Source organism: Anguilla rostrata, chromosome 8 (genome assembly GCF_018555375.3).
Source record: "Anguilla rostrata isolate EN2019 chromosome 8, ASM1855537v3, whole genome shotgun sequence".
NCBI lineage: Eukaryota > Metazoa > Chordata > Actinopteri > Anguilliformes > Anguillidae > Anguilla > Anguilla rostrata.
Window position 1 is genome coordinate 2299068 of NC_057940.1, and position 26307 is coordinate 2325374.

At 46.8% G+C, this 26307-nt stretch overlaps 1 protein-coding gene across 1 annotated transcript; it reads right to left on the reverse strand.

The window, feature by feature from the left end:
• Window positions 1–26307, reverse strand: LOC135260289 (la-related protein 4B-like). Its single transcript, XM_064345530.1, has 17 exons — window positions 25690–26307; window positions 21536–21670; window positions 17570–17720; window positions 16932–17105; window positions 16393–16474; window positions 15923–16059; window positions 15585–15688; window positions 13911–14021; window positions 13381–13434; window positions 12441–12620; window positions 11457–11622; window positions 11035–11092; window positions 10377–10422; window positions 9965–10132; window positions 7905–8029; window positions 7343–7457; window positions 1–5577 (listed from the first exon to the last, which is right to left on the reverse strand). Exons 2-17 carry the CDS (start codon window positions 21614–21616, stop codon window positions 5317–5319), a joined length of 2013 nt encoding a protein of 670 aa, XP_064201600.1. The 5' UTR covers window positions 21617–21670; window positions 25690–26307; the 3' UTR covers window positions 1–5316.

Genomic DNA, 26307 nt, shown 5'->3' on the forward strand with positions numbered 1-26307 from the left:
TTTGATAAGTGCCTAAATCTTTATTTCTTTCAGTAAGCTACATTTTTCCAAATTAGACAGTTTACATCATGACAAGAAAAAAAAATTAAATTATCAATAGTTGACATGTATGCTTGATTCCAGTCTTAATGTAAGAAACACAAAAGCCCTCGCGATGAAACCGCCATTAACGGCCATGACTGCTGTTAACGTCTCTCTTCCAGCCCTCAAAGCCCCGCGCACCAGTCAGATCACAGATTGTCCACTGCAGTTAGTGAGATGTGTTATGACGGGGAAAAAAGGAGATCAAAGAACTATACAGATGCAACGGTGCGTCTCATCACCACGGTCAGCTAGTGTGTCTTGACACTGCTTTACTCACAAAAAACGGCCGATCGGCCAGCTGCACCGACAGCGAAACACACACAGCGTCAACCGCTCACAGAGACGAGGAAAAGGGGAGGGGCCAGATTATTATGACGCGCAGAACCCAAACACACAACAAAACTTTAGTGCAAGCAAAACGTACATATTACACAGCATAGCAAAGTCTTATCATACATACAATCTGCAGCGTCTCCGCTCTCTCGAGGTTAGGAAACGCGCCTTTAACATGTCAACGCACGAAGCATCTACCATTTTCCTCTTTAATAAAGAAAATCAAAAAATAAAAACAAAACACAACCTTTCTCAGGGTAACATCACAACCCTTTTTCTCTCCCACTTTCTTTGCAGAATTCATTCTTGTCGTGTGGTTAACCTTTACATACCGGTTCAAACCCACTCTTGCGTTCAGTTTCACTTGTGCAGACAAATAGCAAACTTCGATACACATACACACACACAAACAATCCAGAAGCTCTATTTTTTTTGTTTAAAAAAAAAGGAAGAATAAAAAGAAATTCCATACCCAATGTACTGTGACAACAGTATATGCAGTATAGCTACACTTTAAACACAACTGACATTGGCATACATTAGCATCGAGTACAACACAACGATTCTTGACTTGTAAACAAACAAAAAGGTAAAGTCAAATTTGCCAGTCGTCTTATTTGCGATAATCGCCTGCACTTCTGATGTCTGAGTGTATCCGGATCGCGACTGAATCGCTGGTTTACCGCCATTTCCTTCGGTTAACGGCAGTATATAATAATCAAAAAAATATGAATGGCAAGCTGTAACTATGTACAGGTCAAACCGCCATAGCTTTGAAACGAATGGCACAGTTAACTTTTTGCCACGCGGACTGCAGTCCACGCGCGTACTGGGACAAGAGGTTACAGAGTTTGCCCGAAATCAATTTTCCCTCTGCGTTACAAGTGTAACAATATCTACACAAAATTGACTTTTGTGATCGCTACAAACCTTACAATGGGAAAGGTCAAATCATTTGTACAATAATTATCTGACGTTGGTGGGGGAGGCGTTTTTGGAGAATGAACCTCTCTTCTATTGAAAAAACATACAAGAAAAAAAAAAAGATGAAAACAGAAAAATCGCAAATGCATTTAGCACACTCATTTTTAGGTTACAGTTTTTGTCTGGTGTATGCCCGTATGAAGACCAAAGGGTGGAACTAGTTTGGGTTTTTAACAAGGTTCCTCAAATGACTGTGCTTAAAACAATGTGCTTTTGTGAAAAGGGAGAAACAATTTTACATTGTTGTTATATGGGTCAATATAACAGAGCATCTGGCTTTATCTCATGAATCGGTAGGATGCGACAACGTGTACATTTGAACCCCTTGTTCTCAAACCCAAACTCCGTAAGCCGTGCTTTAATACTGCACAGTGAAAGGTGTTGTATTACAGAAACGATCTAGCAATCCAGATATTGAGCAAGGACGACAAGAAAACGGAATGAGAATGACGTGTTAAAATTACAATCAGACCATCTGCCCACATTGCAGTATGACGGCAGAATATTCCACACACCAGAAAAAAAAATCAAATAAAAATCAAACCACAACATTTAGCATTTAATCTACATCCAGCTCAATAACAACATTAATATTTCAACAAGATCAATAAACTTTTTAAATCATTTTTAGGTACCTCTTTTATACTTTTTCTGATTATTTACATCTGTACACGCAAAAGCACACACTTCAAAGTGAACATATTTAATACAGTATTAACTATTTGCATTTACAGGATTTATTTTCCCCAAACTGAAAATAGAAACTGAAAAAAAAAAAAAGAATTTCAAATAAGATTTTTCATGTATATTACAAAAAAATTATCTGCTGATAGATTTTTACTTTTTCTGAGACCAAGTAAGACTACGGACAGCCGGTTTAGCGGAGCAGTACACTACGTCACTCTCGGTAACCTTTTGGGGTTCAAAAAGCGATACTAAGCTGTCTTATATAAAAGTTAAGGCAAAGTCATTTTCAAGTTTAAATAAAATTCAAGTTTTCAAACACTGGATGGAAATTATAAATATATATATTCATGTTTCGTGTTCTTCCAAAAAAAAAGTAAAGAAAAAGATAACCTGTTTAAGTGATATATTTGACGGGAAAAAAAACAGCACTGGTTTGTTAATGAGCATGTGCGACGCGTCCTTTTGAATCCCACGGTTAAAAAAGAACCCCTCTAAGACTGCAAACCCTTAGTGCATTTCATTCCTTCAGAATCTAACTTACTTCAGCAATATCTTTCGCGAAAAAGAAATGTCTTTTTTTTTTTTGTTTTACACATCAAACGTGTAAAGATAATCAGAGGAAACGACCGTCATGGTGGGTGATATCTCACGTAGTGTCTCCATGTTACAACTGTTTCCTCCAAGATGGTGCATACTGTAGGAAGACGTCAACGGGAGACAGGAGAGAGAGAGAGAGAGAGAGAGACGGCGCGCACGTTAATCAGGCGACGCGCGCTTGGCACGCGGTCCGGCGGAATGGCGCGTGTCCGGATTTTAACGCACACCCGTTTCAAAGTAGTGCACTATGCAGACCACGCGGTAAGAGAGCCAAGCGACATCTGCCAGAAACAACACAAAATAGAGAACCCGTTTGCACAGAAGTTCCACAGAAAACACTTATAATCTGCAGTCACTGCCAAATTCTAAAGCCAGGGGTGTCAAACTTCAGTCCTGGAGGGCGGTAGAATCTGTTGGTATTCGGTCAGATTCAGCACTAGCGACTAATTTAAGTCACTGATTAGCTAAGAAGCCCACACACTTTTTTTTTTTTTTTTACCAAGGCCTTAATTGGCTGCTGACTGAAAGGAAATCACCAATGCCAACAGACACTACAGCCCGCCAAGAAGGGAGTCTGACACCCCGGTTCTTAAGAGACCCCAAATTCAAAAGTTGGCCGTGTGCCCCCCAAGACCGAGTGAACAAGGGACCTGCCTACACTCAAATCAGCACCCTCTACGCTCGACACGCCGTCACAACGACAATTCCCCAGTATCATTTCAGTATTTTCCGTTATCGGGGCTGGTTCCAGACAATTAATCCCGCAACACAGAGTATCGAGAAGACAAAGTGGCCGAAACAGCCAATACTGAACAGCTGAAAACCCGCTGCCAAGCATACCTAAAAAAAAAAAACTCACAAAAGCAAATCCGTTCTGCCTAACATCCAACTTATAACAGACTGAACGCGAACTCATAACCCTTGAGTTAAGATAGACACAACAGTCCGATATAAAATGATTAAAGCAAGAGGTTAGACGAGGAATTTCAATACAGTGATTTTCAGAACACTGGGCTGGCATGGGTGGACTTGCGTCTCTCAGGCAAATTTAAAAATCGAACAGGAATCGCACGTCGTCTGGATTCTCTACTTTCATGTAAATGTATGCTGATGCTAGGTATCCATGTAGAAACGTAGCAGAATATGTGAACGTGAAATTTAAGGAAGTTCAAATCCTTAGGCATCGTAGTAGGCCACTTCTAGATTTAAAGCAAACGGACCTGGATAAAGAACGGACACCACAGAAGAAGGGGAAGCATAAGAAAGCCAGGTTTGCATGTCTAAGACAACGTCATTTACCCCCCATTCGTCAGTTAAAGAAACTTCCCTTTATTGGCTCGCCGGAAACAAACTGAAATCAAATGTAACAATCGCTCTGGCAATCGAGTAGTGCAAAGTTAAAACGTAGATCAAGTTTGTCTAAATACAGTACCAGGCTAAGTTGGTGTAACAAGCTCCAGATACAATCGCTAGCACCATTTCGAGGAGTCCCTTGACTAAATGAAACCACCGCGTTGCCGTTTGAACCCATCCAACGGTGTTTTTTTCGGGGAAGCGGGAGAGACTCAACTGCATTTATCGCTGCCTGTAGCGTATGTGCCTGCTGAACAAGGTCATTTTACAGCGATTAAAAAACTACAGGCACCAACAAACCCACCTGATGAGCATCTCTAGTTTGAATATGTCGATTCCTACTGACCCGGATTTAATATTTACAGCGGGGGTCAAACGAGCATTGGGCAATTTTAACTTTTTAAAAAAATACAATTTGTTGGTAAATTCTTTCCGGGACGAAAGACAAAATGGTATTTTGAATAAATACGTACAAAACGAAGGCTCTCTCTCTTTAAACTACAGACATGAAGAAACGGTTATGGCCCCAACAGCCCTTCAGCCGTCAGACTAATTGATAAAAAAAAAAAACTGTCCTCATCTGCGGCTGGTGTCGAAAACAAAAAAATAAAATAAAATAAATAAAAAATCTGATTTCTAGTGGCCAAAAGGAATTCCAGTCCTGGATCCATGACTTGTCAAACCACGAAAAAGAAAAAAAGTGTAGTTTGTTTTCTAATCGTGCCGAAAACTGCACTAACCCAAACCTAGGATAAATAAGCAATGCAAAAATGAGTATGGAAACTACCTGCCAGCTCACAGGAAAGGTACATCCCAAGACCGACTATAGCACAAAAGTCGAACTCTTCAGCACTACATCAACCGACTTTCCGACCCCGATGTCAGTAATTTTTCTGCTGCCGTTTAAGGGTTAAAGTAGCTCAGCACGAGCTCTATCAGCTGCAAAGGACAGAAACTCCTCGCGGAAGCCAGGCTTGACTCGAGCTCAGAGCAAACCCATCGCGCAAAGCCCGCACAAACAGGAAGTCTGATTAATGCCAAACTGACAAAGCAAAAAAAATGAGAAGAAACAAACAAGAAATAAAACTTAAATAAGGAAAAAAATAAAATAAAAATAAAATAAAGATCGTGCTCTACACACTAAAAGTGCTTGTTTTTGTTTTTCCGTTCTGTTGGAGAGCCCCTGATCCGGTGATGCGCCCCCTGGTGGGCAGTGGCTGTATTACTGTGGGACAGATTCCGAGCAGCCCAGAGGCCTCGGCCTGTGCTGTAGTGATCTTAGTGCGGGGATTTTGGGGTGGGGGGCGGAGGGGGGGAGGGCCACCGCCCAGCCGGTCTCCGGGCCTCTCTGGGGCGGGGCGGGGCGGGCTTGGAGGGGTGCGTGTCTCTGTTTCGGGGCTCCCCCCGGTCGCCGGCCTGCTCGGGAGTCTTCCTCTCCTCCGTGGCGGCGGGCTTGGGCTCTTTCGGTGGCGGTGGCTGCGTCGCGGCCGTGTCCTTTATCCGCTGGCAGATCTCCGCGTAACTGGGCTTCCGAAGCTCCTGGCAGGAACACACACACAGGGGTCAGAGGTCACGGACATTCACCTTATAGCGGCACACGAGTCCTATATGAGCACATGTGGGTCCTATCTGAGCACATACGCGTCCTATATGAGCACATATGGGTCCTATATGAGCACATATGGGTCCTATATGAGCACATATGGGTCCTATATGAGCACATATGGGTCCTATATGAGCACATATGGGTCCTATATGAGCACATACGGGTCCTATATGAGCACATATGGGTCCTATATGAGCACATATGGGTCCTATATGAGCACATATGGGTCCTATATGAGCACATACGCATCCTATATGAGCACATATGGGTCCTATATGAGCACATATGGGTCCTATAACAGTACATATGGGTCCTATATGAGCACATATGCATCCTATATGAGCACGTATGGGTCCTATATGAGCACATACGCATCCTATATGAGTACATACGGGTCCTATATGAGCACATACGGGTCCTATATGAGTACATACGGGTCCTATCTGAGCACATACGGGTCCTATATGAGCACATACGGGTCCTATATGAGCACATACGCATCCTATATGAGCACATACGCATCCTATATGAGCACATACGCATCCTATCTGAGCACATACGGGTCCTATATGAGCACATACGGGTCCTATATGAGCACATACGGGTCCTATATGAGCACATACGCATCCTATATGAGCACATATGCATCCTATATGAGCACATATGCATCCTATATGAGCACATACGCATCCTATATGAGCACATATGGGTCCTATGAGAGCACAAATGCATCCTATATGAGCACATATGGGTCCTATATGAGCACATACGCATCCTATATGAGCACATATGGGTCCTATACGAGTACATACATATCCTATATGAGCACATATGGGTCCTATACGAGTACATACACATCCTATATGAGCACATATGGGTCCTATATGAGCACACATGGGTCCTATATGAGCACATACGCATCCTATATGAGCACATATGGGTCCTATATGAGTACATATGGGTCCTATATGAGCACATATGGGTCCTATATGAGCACATACACATCCTATATGAGCACATATGGGTCCTATATGAGCACATACGCATCCTATATGAGCACATATGGGTCCTATATGAGCACATATGGGTCCTACATGAGCACATACACATCCTATATGAGTTCTATATGAGGACATATGCACTCTGTAAGAGCCAATTCAACACTGACCATTTACACTGTGCAAAAACCAGAGAAGGAAAGAGGGAAGGAGAGAGACAGTAACAAGGGTGTGAGACAGAAAGACAGATGAAGAGAGAAAGAGGAGAAAGAGAGGGATGACTAGTGTATTTTATTTCGTTTCTAAAAATCTATTATGTCATGTTTTCCTTCTTTTGGGAGAGGTGTTCATTACATATGTGCTTTAATGCTTCCGCATTGGAAGCTCACCTGTCATGGACAGACAGAGAGAGAGCGAGTGAGAGAGGGGGGAGAGAAAGACACAGAGAGGGGGAGAAAGAGGAAGGGGGAGAGACAGAGAGAAGGAGAGATATATTGAGATAAAGATTGAAAGACAGAGAGAGATAGAGATTGAGAGAGAGACAGAGATAGAGAGACAGATAGAGACAGACAGAGACAGAAAGAGAAAGAGATGGGGAGGAGAGATAGAGAGACAGATAGAGACAGACAGAGACAGAAAGAGAAAGAGATGGGGAGGAGAGAGAGAGAGACAGAGAGAGAAGTGAGGACCATGCTCTTACCGTCGAAGCGCCGTTCACTTGCACAGATTTGCTTGCAGTGGCCGGGGGGGCAGCCAGCCGCTCCGTGGGGGGGGCCTGAGTCTCCTTCTGCTGCTCCTCCGGAACCTTCAGCTCACTGCGGGACACCCCCGCCACGCCCCCATCCAAAAAAGAAAGAATCCGCCTCAGGACACGGACCAAACCCCTCCCAAAATCCGCCTCACACACCCAACGCAGAAAAACCCTTGCGGCTCAGGAGAAGATTAGCCTCAACTCCCCCCACCCCCCAGACTATCTGAACTGCTTTAGTCAAATATCAAGTGGTATAAACTCACCATATGTAAAAAATAAATAAATACAAATAAGTCTAAATGAATCTGTATTAATATGAACAGAGCTCAGGGTTAAATGATGTTCTGGCGCAACATGGCAGCTGAGCCACAGTGCAGGAGAAGTGAAGCCAGAAGCAGAGTGCAGGACTCTCAGCCGCCCTCGGACAGCGCTGGAGGGAGGCATTTGGGAGAGGCTGAAATCTGCGTTCTGCTGAACGTGAGGAAGAGGAGGGGCGGGGGGGCGAACTCACAGCGGGGGCAGCGGGGGGGTGGGGGGGCGCTCTGTGCAGGCCGGCGGGGGGGCGGTAGTAACAGTCTGGGGCTCTTTAGGGATTCCTGACGGCATAGTGTTGGTACTGGCATCCGTGTTTACATTCTGCAAGAAAGGGAGGAGAATCTCACAACCCCGCCCAGCTGGAGCAGACACACACACACACACGCACGCACACACACGCTCTCTCTCACACACACAAGGAAATGCACAGACACACATGCTCTCTCTCACACACCCACACGCACACACACACGCACACGCACAAGGAAACGCAGACACACATGCTCACACACACACACACACACACACGCACACGCACACACGCACACGCACACGCACACACGCACACACACACCCACACTCACACACACGCACGCACGCACACACACACACACAAGGAAACACACAGACACACATGCTCTCTCACACTCACACTCACACGCATGCACACACACACGCACAAGGAAACGCACACACACATGCTCTCTCACACTCACACACACTCACACGCATGCACACGCACTTTCCAGCCTCTAATTTTCTCATCACAAACTGACGATGCCTCGAGCCATGACAGCAGCAGGGCAGTCAGTCCCACTCAGCTGGCGAGGAGACACGCGGGCGTGTCAAAGTCATGTGACAGGAAGCTACCATAAAACGCGAAACACGGAAACACAAGACGACGAAATGCCTACGCTGCCGCCTTTCCCAGACCTGATTGCCCCTGTCGTTCTCAAACCGAAGTTAAGCCAAGTTAAGCCTGCAGCACTCAAACGCGATCAGCGACCGAGAGCGATCCGACCGCAAGCTCGTCAGAAACGAGTTTGACCATAACCGTGCTCGCTCCTGGAACTGAAACCCAACTCTTCAGCGGACGGGACGCCTACGCAACAATGGCTTTTTCTTCCACGAAGTCCTACACACAAGGGAATTTGGAAACAAGATTGGGAAACGGTATCCTAACGCCTAGAATTAATCGTTTGGCAGAGCGAGCCCACATCTGGACATGTTCCTGTTGTTTTCAGACACCTTGCGTACCGACCGGTAATAATCATGACATTTTACTTCCAGCTGGAGCCACATGCACTCGTTGGGCAGGTTATCATGTCCTTGGCGAGCAGACAAAAAACAGATACACTCTGAATAAGTTCACATGTAAATACTTAAAATTACAATAAAAATGCTCTTCTGTTTTTTTCACATAGCAGATTTTATGACCTCAACAGCAATTACGTGCAGGCCCATTAAATTAAACGACTTCCTCTTGGACATTTTCCCTTCCTGAGGGGGAAGGAGAGACAGCAACGCATGCCCACCACGATGACGCACAACAGCAGTCAGCCAGTAAAAACACAGCATGATGTCACAGAACATTACAGTCACCCAGTGACACCAGCCCCAATCTGCTGTGGGCGACAGGGTAGTATAATTGGTAAAGAACTGATCTTGTAACTTAAAGGTTACAGGTTTGATTTCTGGGGAGGACACTGCCGTTGTACCCCTGAGCAAGGTGCTTAACCTGCATTGCTTCAGTGTATATCCAGCTGTATAAATGTATGCAGTGTAAATGCTGTGTGAAAATTATGTAAGTTGCTCTGGATAAGAGCGTCTGCTAAACGCCTGTAATGTAATGTAATGTAATGCATCACCGCACGCCAGAGAGTAGCCGTGCAAGAGCCTGAATTGCTGTCTGTTTCGTCACGTGTGAGCAATTTAGACACATTTTCTACCGTTTCTCAGAGACCCGCAGCCAAGACTGAGAAGCTATGAGACCAGGTCAAAACCTAGTATGTGGCTGGACCTAACACAAGTGACTCGGCCGACCAATGGCGTAACGTCATAACTCGGCCGACCAATGGTGTAACTTCATCACTCAGTCAGTCAGTCAGTCAGTTAGTCACTCAGTCACAGACATTCGGGTCTGTAGGGCTGGCCCCGCTGTTGCGGTCCAGCCAAAAAAAAACCGTGAAACAGCCAAATCACACAAAGACTCGACCGAAGACTCTGATTGGCCGAATGGAAGACGAACCCACGCACCTTGTCCTTGGCGGCTCGGGCAGCCGTGCCGGACAGTCGGGTCTCCAGGGGGTCGTCGGTTTTGAGGTTGCCGGCGGCGCCTGGCAGCGGGGGGAAGCTGGACAGGCCCAGCTCGAAGCTCGGGGAGGGGGGCTTCTGGGGAGGCGGGGGGGACTGGGTGGGGCCCCTCTGCGCAGACACACACACGACCCGGAACAGACAGGCGTCACACACACAGCTACACCGGGACTGTGAACGCTACTCAACAGGGGCACACGCACGCACTGACATCACAACGGCCTTGAAAGACTGTTAACCGGCTATAAAATATCCAGGGAAAACACACTGCGATGTTAAAATAAATACATTTGGCATATCAAACACAGTAAAAACACCTGCACAAATAAGTCATCATCACACAAATCATACTTACTGTAAACTTGTCGTCCCTCTTTTTCCTATAACCATAAATATTTTTCCTTTAAAAAAAAAAAGAGAAAAACAAATTACAAGACATATATTGCACAGAGTAGTCTGTCTCTAACAGTACCCCCCCCACCCACGCTGATAGGGTAACAGTACCCCCCCCGCTTCTGCTGATAGTCTAACAGTACCCCCCGTCCCATGCAGAGTCTCTAACAGAACCTTCCCCGGCGCATGCTGAGCGAGTAACAGTACCCCGGCCCATGCGAGAGAGTAACAGTACCTTCCCGGCCATGCTGAGAGAGTAACAGTACCTTCCTCCGCTGGCCCATGCTGAGGAGTACAGTACCTTCGCAGGCACTCCCCGGCCCATGCTGAGAGAGTAACAGTACCTTCCCCGGCCCATGCTGAGAGAGTAACAGTACCTTCCCCGGCCCATGCTGAGAGAGTAACAGTACCTTCCCCGGCCCATGCTGAGAGAGTAACAGTACCTTCCCCGGCCCATGCTGAGAGAGTAACAGTACCTTCCTGGCCAGCATCGCTGGAGAGTAACAGTACCTTCCCCGGCCCATGCTGAGAGAGTAACAGTACTTCCCGCGCGGGCCGTGTGCTGGGAGTCTCCAGTCATCGAGGAAACCGTCTCCCCGGCCCATGCTGAGTAACAGTACCTTCCCGGGCCCAGCGGGAGAGGGACGTCGCGGCTGCGGCCATTGTGGATAACCAGACCTTCCGCAGCCCATGCAGCTCAGACGCTCAGGACAGCAGAGAGGAACGCTCGGGACGACGGCTTCATTTTTAAAAACCTGAAAATGACTACTGAGCAAAGCCTACACAGCCCACATTTTTTTTTAAAACTGACGGTTGGTTGAGCGGCTTCAACTCGCTTTTAAACTCATTTTTCGCGTCAGTTTGACTCTGTTTGAACGTCCAAAGCCGGGAGGTTCACGCCGAATAAAACGATCTCCTGAAAAGTTTCTCGAGAGAAAAGCACGTCGCAGGTGGAGTACTGTCTGATCAGAGCCGACCTCAGGCGTTAAACAGAAAGGCGAGCTCGAGGAGACGCGCTGCACAGAAACACGTTTCCTTTAACCGCGTGCGCTCGGGGGGGTGGGGGGGGTAAAGGGGGGCGGGAGGGGGGCGTTCTCACACCTGTTCCTGGGAGAGTACTGTCGGACAGACAGAGGCGACGTCGCGGGCTTGAAACCGTGAGACGTCGTAAATCCGTTAATGAATCCGGTGTTGTGAAACGGCGTCACCTGCAGGGAGACAAAAAATTCCCCACGCGTTTCACAAAGCGTGCAGAGAGCAAACCACACAGAGCTTTAAGACACCTTAAATACACAGGTGCTAACGTACGCTCAATAAAGTCCTGAGAAAGAACAAGTCCAAACAGAAAGGACTCAGCCTCTCCGTTCTGCTGTGCGGCTAACGCTAATGATCATGTGAGGCTGGAGCAGCTCGCTGCAGTGCACCCTGGGAGCAGAACGCACATTCGCGAGACGCGTGCACGACCTCCTGACATCACACCGCTGCAGAAACACTGGGGGCCAGTCTGAACTGAGAGCCATTAATCCAGACTGGTCAGGAAACGTGCACTTTCAGTTCCTAACGGTCTCGGCCAGAGGCAGAACACTTGTCACCATTTTTTAATTTTAGCTTTATTTAACCAGGGTAGCCACACTCACATCTCCTTTTGCAAGTGAGCCCTGGAGCCCTGGAGAACACGCTAACCCCACACGGACACGGATAGAACACGCTAACCCCACGCATACACGGGGAGAACACGCTAACCCCACACACACACGGGGAGAACAGGCTAACCCCACACACACGAGGAGAACACGCTAACCCCACACACACACAGGGAGAACACGCTAACCCCACACAGACACGGGGAGAACACGCTAACCCCACACACACACGGGGAGAACACGCTAACCCCACACACACACGGGGAGAACACGCTAACCCCACACACACACGGGGAGAACATGCTAACCCCGCGCAGAGAGGACGCGCCCACTCTGGTAATCGCTAAACCGCCAGGAGGACCACTCCGGCGCGGGGTATGAACCTGCGGGGGCACCAGGCCGGGGGCGATCAGGCGTGACAGGGGGAACGGCTGGGGGCTGTACACCGGGGGGATGTAGAAGGAGGTATAGCGCTGCTGGGCGTACGGGTTCACGTCCACCGGTCTGTAGCCATTCTTTGGCAAAAAGGTGTTGATGGCGATGGCCTTGGCTTTTATTCTGGCCTGGGGGGGGCGGGGAGGACAGGCATTAATCACGTCTCATTGTGGGCGTCCCACGTCTATAATACACAATTACAAATAAAAAAAGAGCGGACCGTTTGCCCCACATTTTCACTTTTATTCAGGTGGGAGTAAAAGACGGGTTAGAGATGAGGACAGATCACAGAGCAGGAATCACACCTGGCACTGGTAACCAACCCTGTTCCTGGAGATCTACCATCCTCTAGGTTTTCACTCCAGCCCTAACAGAGCACACCTCGTTCAACAGCTAGAGCAGGGCTGCCCAACCCTGTTCCTGGAGATCTACCATCCTCTAGGTTTTCACTCCAGCCCTAACAAAGCCACACCTCAATCAACAGCTACAGATCCTCGTTGAGCTGCTAATAGAGTAGAGTCAGGGTGTGCCAAACTAGTGTTGAAATGAAAACCTGCAAGAACGTAAACTTCTAGGAACAGGTTTGGGCAGCCCTGCTCTAGCTGCTGAATGACATGTGCTTTGTTAGGGTTGGAGTGAAAACCTACAGGATGGTGGATCTCCAGGAGCAGCGCTGGTTACCACTGCTCCACAGAACGCGACACGGTCTAGCCCGACCGTTTGTCTTTTTAACAGGTGACACATCTCGTCTGCCCGTCGCCGGGGCGACTCCAAGCCAAGTTTGGCGGTCACCAAAAACAAATACGACATGACAGAAACACAAGAAGGATAGCATGCTCAAATTTAAGAAAAACATGAGACACACTGCAGACATTTTAAGGCGTTTACCTTTATAGGCTTCCCTTGAAAAACTTTCACGTCTTCCCGAAGGTACCGATATGCCTGGAAACAGAGACCGACAGATGCTGAGAAACTTGAGAGAACACCACGTTTAAAACTTATATATGAATTTTACAAACTTTACTCTCTTCTTCACCGTAATACAGCATATGAGATGTATAAGAGAGCTCCCAGGAGAAGAGGTCTCTAAGCACAGACACAGGGTGAGCCAGCTTCACCCAAACGCTCCGCTTAACCAAGAGGAAGAAACACGCAAAACGGACTTTAAATCAGCGATCACAGGTAGCAGATATGTGCCAAGACTGAAACCTTTGGGTACTGTCTTTAACGCTCTTGTTGAGAGTGAAATGACGTAATGCACTAGGTTACTACTCAGCTAAATTTCAGGTGTCTTCCGAAGTTTGAGTGAAATTAACTTAACCGAGTTCAGCCTGTTATATTAATGGGCAACTGCCACAAGGGAAGGTATTCACAAACACGGCACTGCTCTGTTGAAAAACACGCGATGAACATTTTACCTGCTGAGCGTCAGACTCTGACTGGAAGGTGATGAACCAGTTGTCGTTGTACGCAAACTCGCAGCTGATGAACTTGGGCAAGTTCTCTCCCTGAAAAAGCCCTTCCACCTCCTGTCAACAAAAACACAACAAAGGTATTTAACTTAAAACAACCTGGTTCATTATATAAACCAGCACAACAGTTCAGAGTGGCAAGAGAGAGCCTCCAGCTAACCAGGCGACCACTTAATGCTGGTCATCCTGCGTTTCATTCACATCAGTAAATTATCCATATTAACATTTGCTTATGATGACATCACAGTGATACAAAAACATTAGCCATAGTAAGCTGGTTGTTAATTACCCTTCTACCATTGTAAGCTAGGTGTAGGTTATTACTCTGTCTTTGGAAGCTTGTTGTCAATCTTACACACTTACGCAGGGCACGGAAGCACAGGGTAAATAAGCACAAGGCTCCAGGCCAGTAAACAGGAAACAGGAAGCATCAGACGCACAGAATAACGCCTCAGCGTGGGCTCAGAGAGGGGCGAAGCTCCGACTGAGAGTTTATAATAATATAAATAATTCAGAGACATATGTCAAAACAAGATTAGCATACCGCACAGCTGAGTTCTACAGAGAGACCCTGAACAAAATTCAGTCAAATGGCACAAGCATGCAACTGTGGGATACTGTGACATGATGAGTGAACCTACTCCACAAATACGCAGCCAATCAGAGCACAGAGTGTGAACCAGCTCTACAAACACAGCCAATGAGAGCAGAGAGTGAACCTGTTCTATAAACATGCAGCCAATCAGGGCAGCGAGTGAACCTGTTCTACAAACATAGCCAATGAGAGCAGAGAGTGAACCAGCTCTACAAATACAGAACCAATCAGAGCAGAGAGTGAACCTGTTCTACAAACACGCAGCCAATCAGAGCAGAGAGTGAACCTACTCCACAAACACGCAGCCAATCAGAGCACGACGAATGATCACGTTCTAAAAACATGCAGCCAATCAGAGTACAGAGAGTGAATCTGTTCAACAAACATGCATCGAATCAGAGTGAACCAGCTCGACAAACACACAGTCAATCAGAGCACAGAGTGAACCAGCTCTACAAACACGCAGCCAATCAGAGCACAGAGAGTGAACCTGGCTACAAACATGCAGCCAATCAGAGCACAGAGAGTGAACCTGGCTACAAACACACAGCCAATCAGGGCACAGAGTGTGAACCAGCTCTACAAACACACAGCCAAACAGAGCACAAAGAATAAACCTGGTCTACATACAGGCAGCCAACAAGAGCAGAGTGAACCTGGCTACAAACTCGCAGCCAATCAGAGCACAGAGAGTGAACCTGGCTACAAACTCGCAGCCAATCAGAGCACAGAGAGTGAACCTGGCTACAAACATGCAGCCAACAAGAGCAGAGTGAACCTGGCTACAAACACGCAGCCAATTAGAGCACAGAGAGTGAACCTGGCTACAAACACGCAGCCAATCAGAGCACAGAGCGTGAACCTGGCTACAAACACGCAGCCAATCAGAGCACAGAGCGTGAACCTGGCTACAAACACGCAGCCAATCAGAGCACAGAGAGTGAACCTGGCTACAAACACGCAGCCAATCAGAGCACAGAGAGTGAACTTGGCTACAAACATGCAGCCAATCAGAGCGCACTTGCCTCCAGGGGCGTGGCCTCGGGGACCTCCCGGAGGATGACGATGCAGCGGTTCTGGTTCGGTCGTACCTTCTCGCCTTTCTCGTCCACTTGGACCAAAGGCAAAGCTAAACAAACAACAACAACAACAATACTATTAACAAATTAACTCAATAAAAATAAGTGAACGCAAAATTAAATCCTAAAGCACAGTTTAAAAGTAACGTGCTACATGTTTGGTAAATGTGGCAAAATTTATTACACAAATTGCTAAATTTTCACAACATTTCATCGAGATTTTGTCGCCCAATCAGACAAACCTCCAAAAAAATAAAATAAAATAAACTCAGGATTGTACTTACACCGTAAAACGTCGACGATCAAATCCACATCGGTGCTCAGCTTCTTCACATGGTCCAGATTCGCCACGGTCATAATTGGCACATACTGGTCACTGTCCATCTGAGAGATAAGGTACATGTCGCTGGCAAGGTTTTCCCTAAAGAGACAAAGCAAAAAAAAAACAACAATAAAACCTTGGCAAAAACCAACCATCAGGACTCACACTCCAGAGTGTAAATAAAGAGCAGATTTAGGAAAAACGCTCTTCCGTAAAAGGGTTGAGAGGAAGCCTCAGACGAGCCTCAGAACGTCTGTCCTTAATTATTTTATTAGCTCTTATTATGCCCCGCTTAGTCACTGACCCGGGGCATGGAGAGCCACGCCCATATTTTTGTTCACCTAAAAACACGCGACCAATTGCGACCCAAGGAACCAGGTGCGGAGAATCAGGTAAGTGGCGCACATTTCTGGCGGGAACAGAAATACTTGCCGGGAGAGGCAGAACTCCAGGGTCTTCTTCAGATGCTCCCGCAGGTCGCCCAGCTCATCTTCCAGGTGCGCATCGCTGCCCCCTGTGGTCAGGGGGGAAGAATGCATTGTCTGGTTAATTTAAATTCAAATTTGAATTAGCTGGGACGTCCCGTATTTCGGCCAAAAATGATTTGATTCTGGCACGGGACGCACCCTTTGATCCGTATTTCCCTACGTACTGCTTATTTTACCCACCACAGATGAATTGCAATGACACACATTTATCATGCACCACAAGTGTAATTAATTCAATAAATAAATAATGAGAAAAACAATAGCTGGAGGAGGATTTCCACAGGGATATCCTGCCACAGTGCAGTGGTTCGTAGTTAAGAGCAGCCATGAATCTCCACACAGAGTCAACACTAATCAAGGTCTTGATTAAAGGTCCGTGACCAACTGATTTGGGTTTTTTTTTTTTAACACTGGGAATGAACGCAATCTTGCACCCAAACGGGCCCTTCTCAGACCGCTCACTGTGCTGAACAGCGCCCTCACCAGTCTGGCTGGAGTCCTGCGCGGGCTCAAACTCGGTGTACGCCGGATCCGGAACCTCCAGGGTGACGGCGGCCATTTTGGCGGGCTCGATCAGCGCGACCGGGGGTGGATCATCGGCGTCCAATAGCAACGGCGCCACGTACTCCGCCTCCTTGTCCTCGGTGGCGTCATACCCTAAAGGGGAGGGGCAAGCTTGCTGTCCAATCAAAACGCACAGCGCTAACGTTTCAGACTGTATAAAATTAAGCAAATAAAAGCACAGCTTTACTCGATAAGTTGTAGCAGTCTGACCTAAACAGGAAGTAGTCGGGTTACTGCACAATTTTCTAAGCTACTAAAGTTAAAGTGTCACCGGATGTTACAGTATGAACATTTTCAAATTCCAAATGAGTGGAAGGGCTTGGTTAAAGACATGAAGTGAAACTTTCAAGCGGGGCGGCTCTAGATTGGACCGGATCACTCACGCTGCACTGCCGGCCACAACTGGGCCAGATCCCAGAGTTCCCAGGGCCCCCAAATCTCTGAGAAATAACTGCCACCTCAGGGGCCTGACAAATACCTGCCACAGACCGAAATGAATGCGTGCGGCACGGTAGCCAGGGCAACCCCCTCGGCAGTTCCGAGGGAAAGGCTCACACCTTCCGGGCCGGGGTCGGCTGTGATGTCAGAGGCCTCCTTCCATTGGTCGGGGGTGGGGGCGGAGTCAGCGGTCCCTGCAGCTTCCAGGCTCAGCATGTGATTGGCCCATACTTTCGCATTCGGGTTAAGATGAGAGACCTTGTTGGATTCCTACAGCAAAAACATAAATACACATATAACACATAAAACACGCAACTTTACTTCACAGCACACATAACCCTCGCTTTAAAGAAGCACTCCCACCTGGTGAGGAGCTCACGGGGTTCGGCTCACAGACCTCCCGTGTTTGTGTCGAACGCCTCTATTTTCAACATCTCTCTCTATTTTCATGTTGTTATTTTACACACGGCAGCCAGACGGGGAGTTTCAGAAGCGGCGTCTTAACCAATAAAACACGCCCCGTCTGACCGGCAACTTCCGCCAAACCGCCGCGGAGTGTGAGAACTCCGCAGCAGCACACAACACCCCCCCCCCCACCCCAAACGCAGTAAACCTCCCCGACACGCCGCAGTGTCGCAAGCAGACCCGCGGCTTCGGCAGCTTCCTGAAGAGGGTAACGGGCTGCGGCGCTACAGGTCTGTGCGCATCTCACCCCCAGAATCTCTCCAGTAACACAGGCGTTTAAAAAAGGAAAACCAGGTGGCAAAACAGGTGGCAGTAGAACTCAGGGGCTGTTATTTGGGTGGGGGAGTGGGGGGGTGGGGGAGGAGGTCTCCCTAAAATCAAAGAGCGTTTCGCGCAGGTGTGGAGGGACAGGCGGGCGCAGGATCGCACCGCTTTCAGGCCCCGACACAGGAGGCGGCAGCCGGTGCTTTTCACCGATTGCCAAACTACACCCCCCCACCCCCCAGTTAATGATCAACAACGCCCCCCCCAGTCACTTCCCAGCTAAATATCTGCGCAGCACCTACAGACGTTACCCAGCGACTCGAGGGCGTGGCACGCGAGGAAAAGTTGAAACAGCAGTCAGTGCCGGGCCAAGCTGCTCCAATTCAGCTTCCTACGCCCAGTAATCGTTTCTGTGTGCTTTCAGGTGAACGCTGCACACACCTCCATCTTTACTATGGTGTAGCCAAGCACCAAGGGCAGTCACAAGATCTCAGAACAGAAGCACCAACAACACTCCATCCCACCAACTGCCCCCAAACGAGCCTAAAGATTAGAAAACCCCATTTTAAGCAAACCCATGCACTCTGCCCAGGTGAAACAGGTTCTCCCCTCGTGTGAAGCGGGTCCTCTGCCTGTGTGCGACAGGTTCTCCGCCTGTGCAAAATGGGTTCTCCGCCTGTCGCAACGGGTTCTCCGCCTGTGCAAAACGGGTTCTCCGCCTGTGCAAAACGGGTTCTCCGCCTGTGCGCAACGGGTTCTCCGCCTGTGCGCAACGGGTTCTCCGCCTGTGCAAAACGGGTTCTCCGCCTGTGCAAAACGGGTTCTCCGCCTGTGCAAAACGGGTTCTCCGCCTGTGCAAAACGGGTTCTCCGCCTGTGCAAAACGGGTTCTCCGCCTGTGCAAAACGGGTTCTCCGCCTGTGCAAAACGGGTTCTCCGCCTGTGCAAAACGGGTTCACCGCCTGTCGCAACGGGTTCTCCGCCTGTGCGCAATGGGTTCTCCGCCTGTGCAAAATGGGTTCTCCGCCTGTCGCAACGGGTTCTCCACCTGTGCGCAACGGGTTCTCCGCAGACGTAAGGGGCTGATCTCATGGGCACCGCTACGCAGGGTGACCCTGCCCCTCGGCCGGAACCCGGGTCCGATTGCAGATCAGCTGTCACCAGACGGTCACCCAAGAACATCGGTGAGGAGGTCGTAGCAGGCGTTGTGCTGGTTCCCGTGGAGATTTAACAATTTACTACAGGTTTCGGGGGCGAGAATGTGACCAACCCGGCTTCAGCTTCCCTTCTTATGATCGAGTGAGAGCGAGAGAAAGAAGGCTTTTCACCGTGACCTCTGTCTCTGGTTTCAGTCCAACACACAAACCGCCCGTTTAACTTACAGAAGCAAAGCTGCATCCACCGCGCCACCTCTCTGGCACATGTACACTGTTCGCCCTACCAGTGCACCATGTTGGCTATAATCTCTGCATCGCTCCAACACTGATAAGTCTGTTTCAAGCCAATCACAGTTGAAACAGACAGCCAAAAACATCTTCACTGGATATCCAGTCACTGACTCGGCTGAAGAGCCCAAACCTGGACTGACTGCTGAATGAAGGCAACCACAGACACTGTGGCCCTCCGGGACTGGCATTTGGCCCCTCTGGCCTAAGCTCCTCCACACAGGTCTCATTTTCTGCCCTCTTTACCCCGCGAGGGGCATCCGTCTCCCCAGCCTGGGGCAGCACAGACCCCGTGTTTGGACATTATAACGGGACAGCGGCAGCACACACAACATTCCGCTCTGTTCTGTACAGCAAATGCAAGAGAAAAAAAAGACACAACACTGATGTGACTAAACACAACCACACCGCTGGACAGGGAAGAGACTGTGCCTGGTTTTTTTTCTCCTGTTTTACTTTTACTTTTATGTAGAGGGGTTTGAGTCTGGATATGACCTGGTAAGACAGACAGCAAACAAGCAAGCGGGAATAGCTTCTGTACCTTATCGGACCTGTGTTTTGTAGTTGTCCAATGACCATGATATGCACTTTTGTACGTCGCTTTGGATGAAAGTGTCTGCTAAATAAATGTAATGTAATGAACACATGATATGTTCTGCAGAACACTGTGATTCATTCCAACACACTGCAATTAGCCAGTTTCCCTCTTCTGCTCAACGTCTATATATGTACATACACAACTCAAAGTATAGTCTGGTGAGAGTGTTCGTTGTGAGATTGGACGGCTTTCAGTCAATATTTCCGCCACTTAAGCCCGTGACTGTTCCCTCGTCTGGGACAACGTGCAATTTTGGCCTGGGCAGCGTCAACTTTTCCCAAAGGATTTCCGGGCCTCCGACGGCAATTTGTACAGCCAGGCGGTGTTTTCATGCAGGATTTGGTAACATCCCACACCAGCGAAGCCACAAACACGCTTTGTTTACAGCTAAATATAGGGCGCGTGCGTGGGCTGTCCGCAGAGAAAATTAAATCTGGGTACTACAGAACTGTGGTCCTCTACTGAGAATTACTGCACCTTTAAATCAACCCAATTTTGGTCAAACGGAGAGAAAGAAAACAAAATACAAGCACAATTTTCTTCACACGTACATTAGCAACTTCAAAAAAGTGTGTTTTTAAAGAAAAATAAATACCTGCTTGCTTTTTGTTAGTCAAAGTTAAGGACAAATGTTAACCAAGTGCCGGTCGACACACTTTCACATTACTAGCAACATCAAAAGTCACTTGCAATTCACTTGTAAAATCAGGCAGTGCATAAAGTATAAAGCACCTGACCAGGCTGTGTATTCATAAAGCATCCGACCAAGATGTATATTCATAGAGCATCTGATAAGGCTGTGTATTCCTAAAGCATCCTAGAGCAGTGAGGGTGCTGACCTGGGGTCAATTTAGTCCTTTATGTCATAAAGGATTCCCATAGGACATGGACAGAGGAACCCAGATACTACAGGATTAAAATCTTTTTGTTTTGTTTGTTTTAAACACATATTTGACTAAGGTCTGCATATCTTCACAACCCCAGCACCCACAGAGCTGCCTGTGACCAGCAGGAGGCGGCGTTACTGCATCTTACACAACCCCACCTTCAGAGAAAAAGAACCGAATAAGATCATAACACACAAAAAACAGCCACTCCATCCACCGAGCAGCTTTGTCATGATTCAGAGCTGCTCACGTGTTCACGCTTAATCACAGATGAGCTTTTTTATCAGTTCCAGGCTGTGGCATGTCATGTGACTGCTGGGCTGTGTTTGGTGCTAAATCTGACGTGAGTGGCTCCACTTCCAGTGGGCTGATATATTTATTTATTTTTTGTTTTTTTAAAAGAGGGTTAAGGGAAGATTGCACCTACCAGAGATGGGCTGTCTTTAGCTTCCTGTACCTGCTGCACCTGGGGTTCAGCGACAACTTTTGTATCCTGGTCAGAAGTCATGAGCCATCCACTTCTAGGCTCCTCAACGAGAAGTCACTTGCGTCACCGAGTAGGCTGCACAAAGATAAAAACAATAAAGATTACGACAGAGACTAAAATAGACATGTAAGAAATGGCATGGGGGCGATCAGCTAGTTACATAACAGGTTACATCCATCCATCCATTATCTATACCCGCTTATCCTGAGCAGGGTGGCGGGGGGTGCTGGAGCCTATCCCAGCGTGCATTGGGCAAGAAGCAGGAACACACCCTGGACAGGCCGCCAATCTATCGCAGGGCCAGGTTATATCCGTTTACAAATATTAACGTTTGGTGTTCCGGTTGTACTGGCTGAAAAATGCTCCAAGATGGTGACCGGAGGTCATGGATTTGGTCGGCAGTTCATGCGGTAACCCTATAAATAAATACAAATGTGTATCAGCGCAAGTCAAGTGAAATTATTTAGCCTGAATGCTTCTGTAACTTATTTCACTAAATCCACATTAATCGTACTGATCCTTGGTAATTCCAACTTACTTTCCCCCCTTCAAATGAGCACCGATATTCAAAGGCAAACTAATTATAATCCGCATGGCACACTTTCTCTTTCTGACCCTCGTAAAACGCTTTTGGAAAGACCCCCTTTTTTTTTGGTCCCGTAGGCCTAATCCCCAAACAATCAAAGGCCTGTCTCCAACATGGGGGCCTTGTGTTTGCACACAATGCAGAAAGAGAACGGCATGACTGGAAAGCTTATGACCTCTGACCCAAATACGCATCACCCCTGACATCGAACGGAACACCTCTATCAGCTGTGAGCCGGGCGACACGTTTCCACCAGCTACAGAATCTCCAAACCAATCTGTCACCTAAGAACGTTTGTGATTCCTCATAAAGCACCCGATTAGTCCCCAAGGCCTTCCTCTGGGCCCAGAGACCATCAACCATAAATGTCAGCCGCTCAGAATAATGCATCCAATAGCAACAGTTACTAATTATGAACTTAAGTTAGTCTTGAAATTCATATTGGCTACACAGTAACTTATATGTACCTTGAAAGAAAAACAATATCTTTTTTCTTTAAAAAGTTTTATGATATGCATATAATCATTACTGATGAAACCAACATTAATAGCTCACTAAGTACATGGATATTTACTCTGATCAGCTAATATTACAGGGTCAAAAATTGTCAATTGAAATAAAGCCCTTCCAGGTTGTTTTATTGCAGTTGGTCAGCCTCTGTTGCTCGGAAACGGGAAAGGGGCGTGTACTCCGCTTATTTCGCGGTATCTTCCCCAGTCAGTGAACAGCTGTGCGTTCACGGACTCTGCAGCAACACAGTGATGTCGGCGGATATGCCTACTTTCTTTTCCTCAACTTATTTCCGGTCATTGTCGCCATAAAGTTAACTCGCTGCGGAGGACCAGTGATATTTGAATGAGACAGAGGAGAGGAGAGGAGTTTTCCCAGAGCTGAGTGACGTAGCGGCTTGCTAGAGGATAGGGTTAAGTTTCACTTTACACACAAACCGGCATACTAATACGAGAAGGAATGCTTGGTATAAAACACATCAGTTCAGCCTTGTCAAATGAAAGAGAAGGAGTGTCACTCAGCAGGTAATTAAAAAAAGCGCAAACGCACTGCCGTTCCAACAAACGGAAGGTTTCTGGCGAGCCGTTTTTAACACAGGACATTCTGACAAGCGCTAAAATAGCGAACTGTAGAAGTAATTTTTCTCTGGACAGGACGCTAGCTGGTGAGATGCAACGTGACTGCCAAGGCTAATACCATGAAATAAATGACACATGACATTTAATTAATTACACAATATGCTTGAGCATATTGGGAATATCATTAATACATAAATTAATTATCAAGCATTTCATTAATCATGAAAATATTTTAACAACAATGTGGTGACCTGCAAGCTACTTCTCACCCCGGTATAAAATAGCTAGAGAATCGTCAAGATTGTCAGCAATATTACTTAGAAAATTAGTACAAGCCAAAAAAAATAAGGTGATTATGTTCAGATGAAAATAACAAAAGGTAGTTTGCATAAATCAGTAAAATAAAATTTAATGAGAAAGTGTTCAAACAAATTTCCACAAAACAAAAATTAGGATGGCTTTGGGTATATACCCATATACCCAGACGTTCTAAACAAATAAAATTGAATTGCATTTGAATTCTGTAGAGAAATGAAAGGCATTTTCATGTACGTACACAGAACAAAAAACTAGATTGCTCATGCAAATGGAATACACTCCATCAAGTCTTGGCAAGCCAGATTCCCAGGACTGGTACTTAAAAGATGCACATTCTTTACCTTGTCAATAGTGTTTTCGGTGAATGCGCGCAAATAAATCCAAACAAATAGTGACAACAGTGATTCGTTTAAAAAGGAAAAAAAATCAATAAATATCATGTCTCGGACAACATATTTTAAAATACTGCAGGGCCCCAAGTTCACATAAGGACCAGGGACAGGCCAAAGTGGTCTGCAGTTCAAAGTTTTCAACCGCCGGAGACGCAGTGCAGACCAGGCCGTAACTGGGTTTGCTTTCTCTGGTGGACGTTCTGGGCCAAAAAGCAAGAAAATATAACGTAAATTATACGTTATATTTAAACTATAATAACCACCTCTGCTAGCGTGCACCACCAGTAAATTTCACAAATAAATAACTACAATAATACACCCAGTGTATTCCCATACAATCAGCGTTATTATCCCCAGCAGTAACGTTAGCTGGCAGGTACGCTCATTCCGATTCACTGAGATGGTTACATTTTATTAGGTATCGTCAGCTAGCACATAGTTACCTAGACTTATCAACAATTGCGTTGACAGATTTTCACAGAAGTTCCCAGTGGTTAACGTAAGGAATGCGTCATTCAGTTCAACTACTCACTAGAAGCGAGTGGCATGTAAACTACCATCAGCTCGCGAGACACGTAAGTTCACTTACCGATAGCTAAATAACCAGTCTAGCAACTTTCTGTGGGTTACAATGGATAACCATTCTATTCCATATTACTGTAATAACTAGTTAGTATTTCAAGATAGCGAACTTAACTCTCTTAGCCAGGTGTTTTCCGCACCTACGTTTACTAGCTAACATTAGTTTACCTTAGCACTGCAACAAATGACATCTGTCAACCACAAGCATGTCAGCAAGAAAGTTAACACAAGGTAACTCATGACCAGGCAGATTGTAGTCAAATTAACGCCAAGTTAATGTAACCAAACGCGGGGCGATGTGCATTGGGCATCATAGCTAGCAGGCTAGAGTTCACGAAGCAAAACAACTGCAGCCAGCGCCAGGTAGTGCTAGCTAGTTATATGGAAATGTACGTGCGCAGTAGCAAGCTAGCGAGCATTTACAGTGATAGCCAAGCAAAGTGGCGAAGGGTTGAGCTAACTTCCTATATCAAGCTTATTCACAAGCAGCCTACAAACATTAAGTTGGCTAAGTTGCGTTACGCCACTAACGTTGCGCGACACCCTCGCTAACATGAACTGGAGCAACACCAACATCATGTGAAAAATGGCGACCCCCGCGATGCTGAGCCCCCAGCCCCCTTTCCCATTATAGGCTGTTAGCCAGTTAGCCAGACAGCTAATGTTGCAGTGCAACGATTCCGACCAGGCCACGCTTTAAGATGAAGGCTAGCAGAAAGACAGACACATGCTAGCCTGTTAACTACGCACCTCTATAATGTTTTAGATAACTTATTTAACCGTAAGTGTTACCCACCACGATAGCTAGCTAACTACTACTGAACTGCATTAACGCTAGCTAACAAGATAATCTCCTGGAAGGCCAGGGAACCCAAAACGGGAGACAACTTCATTTATTTTGACGTTTGCATTTCAAACAGTTAGTTAGCCAGCAGGCAAGCTAGCTAGCGCTATCAGGCTCCATTTCTTAACCGATGATTTTACACGCAAACTATTTCATTAATGCACGACGGATGTCCACTACTAACAAAACAGCTCACTGTCATTGAATTCCTAACTTGCAAGCTGGCACACCCGTGTATAGCTACACACTGCGTAAATACAGCTAGCGCAGGAGCGCTTACTCACCTGTCGACTCTCAATGCACGGCGCTGCAATGACTGTGGGCCTTGTCTTGGCTTCCAGACTGTTTTCACTTGATTTAACTTGAAATTAAATAACTCCGAAGGTTAGACTAGCTAACTAACTTACGTGGTAAACTCTGAGCACCTTCTAAATTTGCTAAAAGCGAAACCAATTTAAAATGTTATCTTGTGTAATTACATTAAGTTTTTAGCCAACTTGTTCTTTTTCGTCACAGGGTTAAAACAAAAACAGCCGTGTTATTCTTCGAATTCTGCCAGTCGGGGGTTGTTAAGAGTTGTGAAATTGAAGAACGTTCTATTTTCAGTCTTCTTAGTTTCAGAGCCTTCCACTTTTCGTCTTGCAATCTGGCTAGTTTCAGAGGAGGACAGGAAAATTAGCTAGTTTTCCTTTCCCATTCGGAGAGTAGCGACCATCACACTGTTTTCGCAGTCACACCGAAGACTCTAGCTCCAGGAACTCCCGCCCCCCAACACAGTGAACAGACTTCTCTGTTGGTTGATGCCGACGGCGGAACGCTCCACTCGTGATTAGAAACGCGATTGTGGATTGGTTGTGACTAACGTTAGCTAGTATGCTAATCGCTTGGGGTTTCTTCGTGAG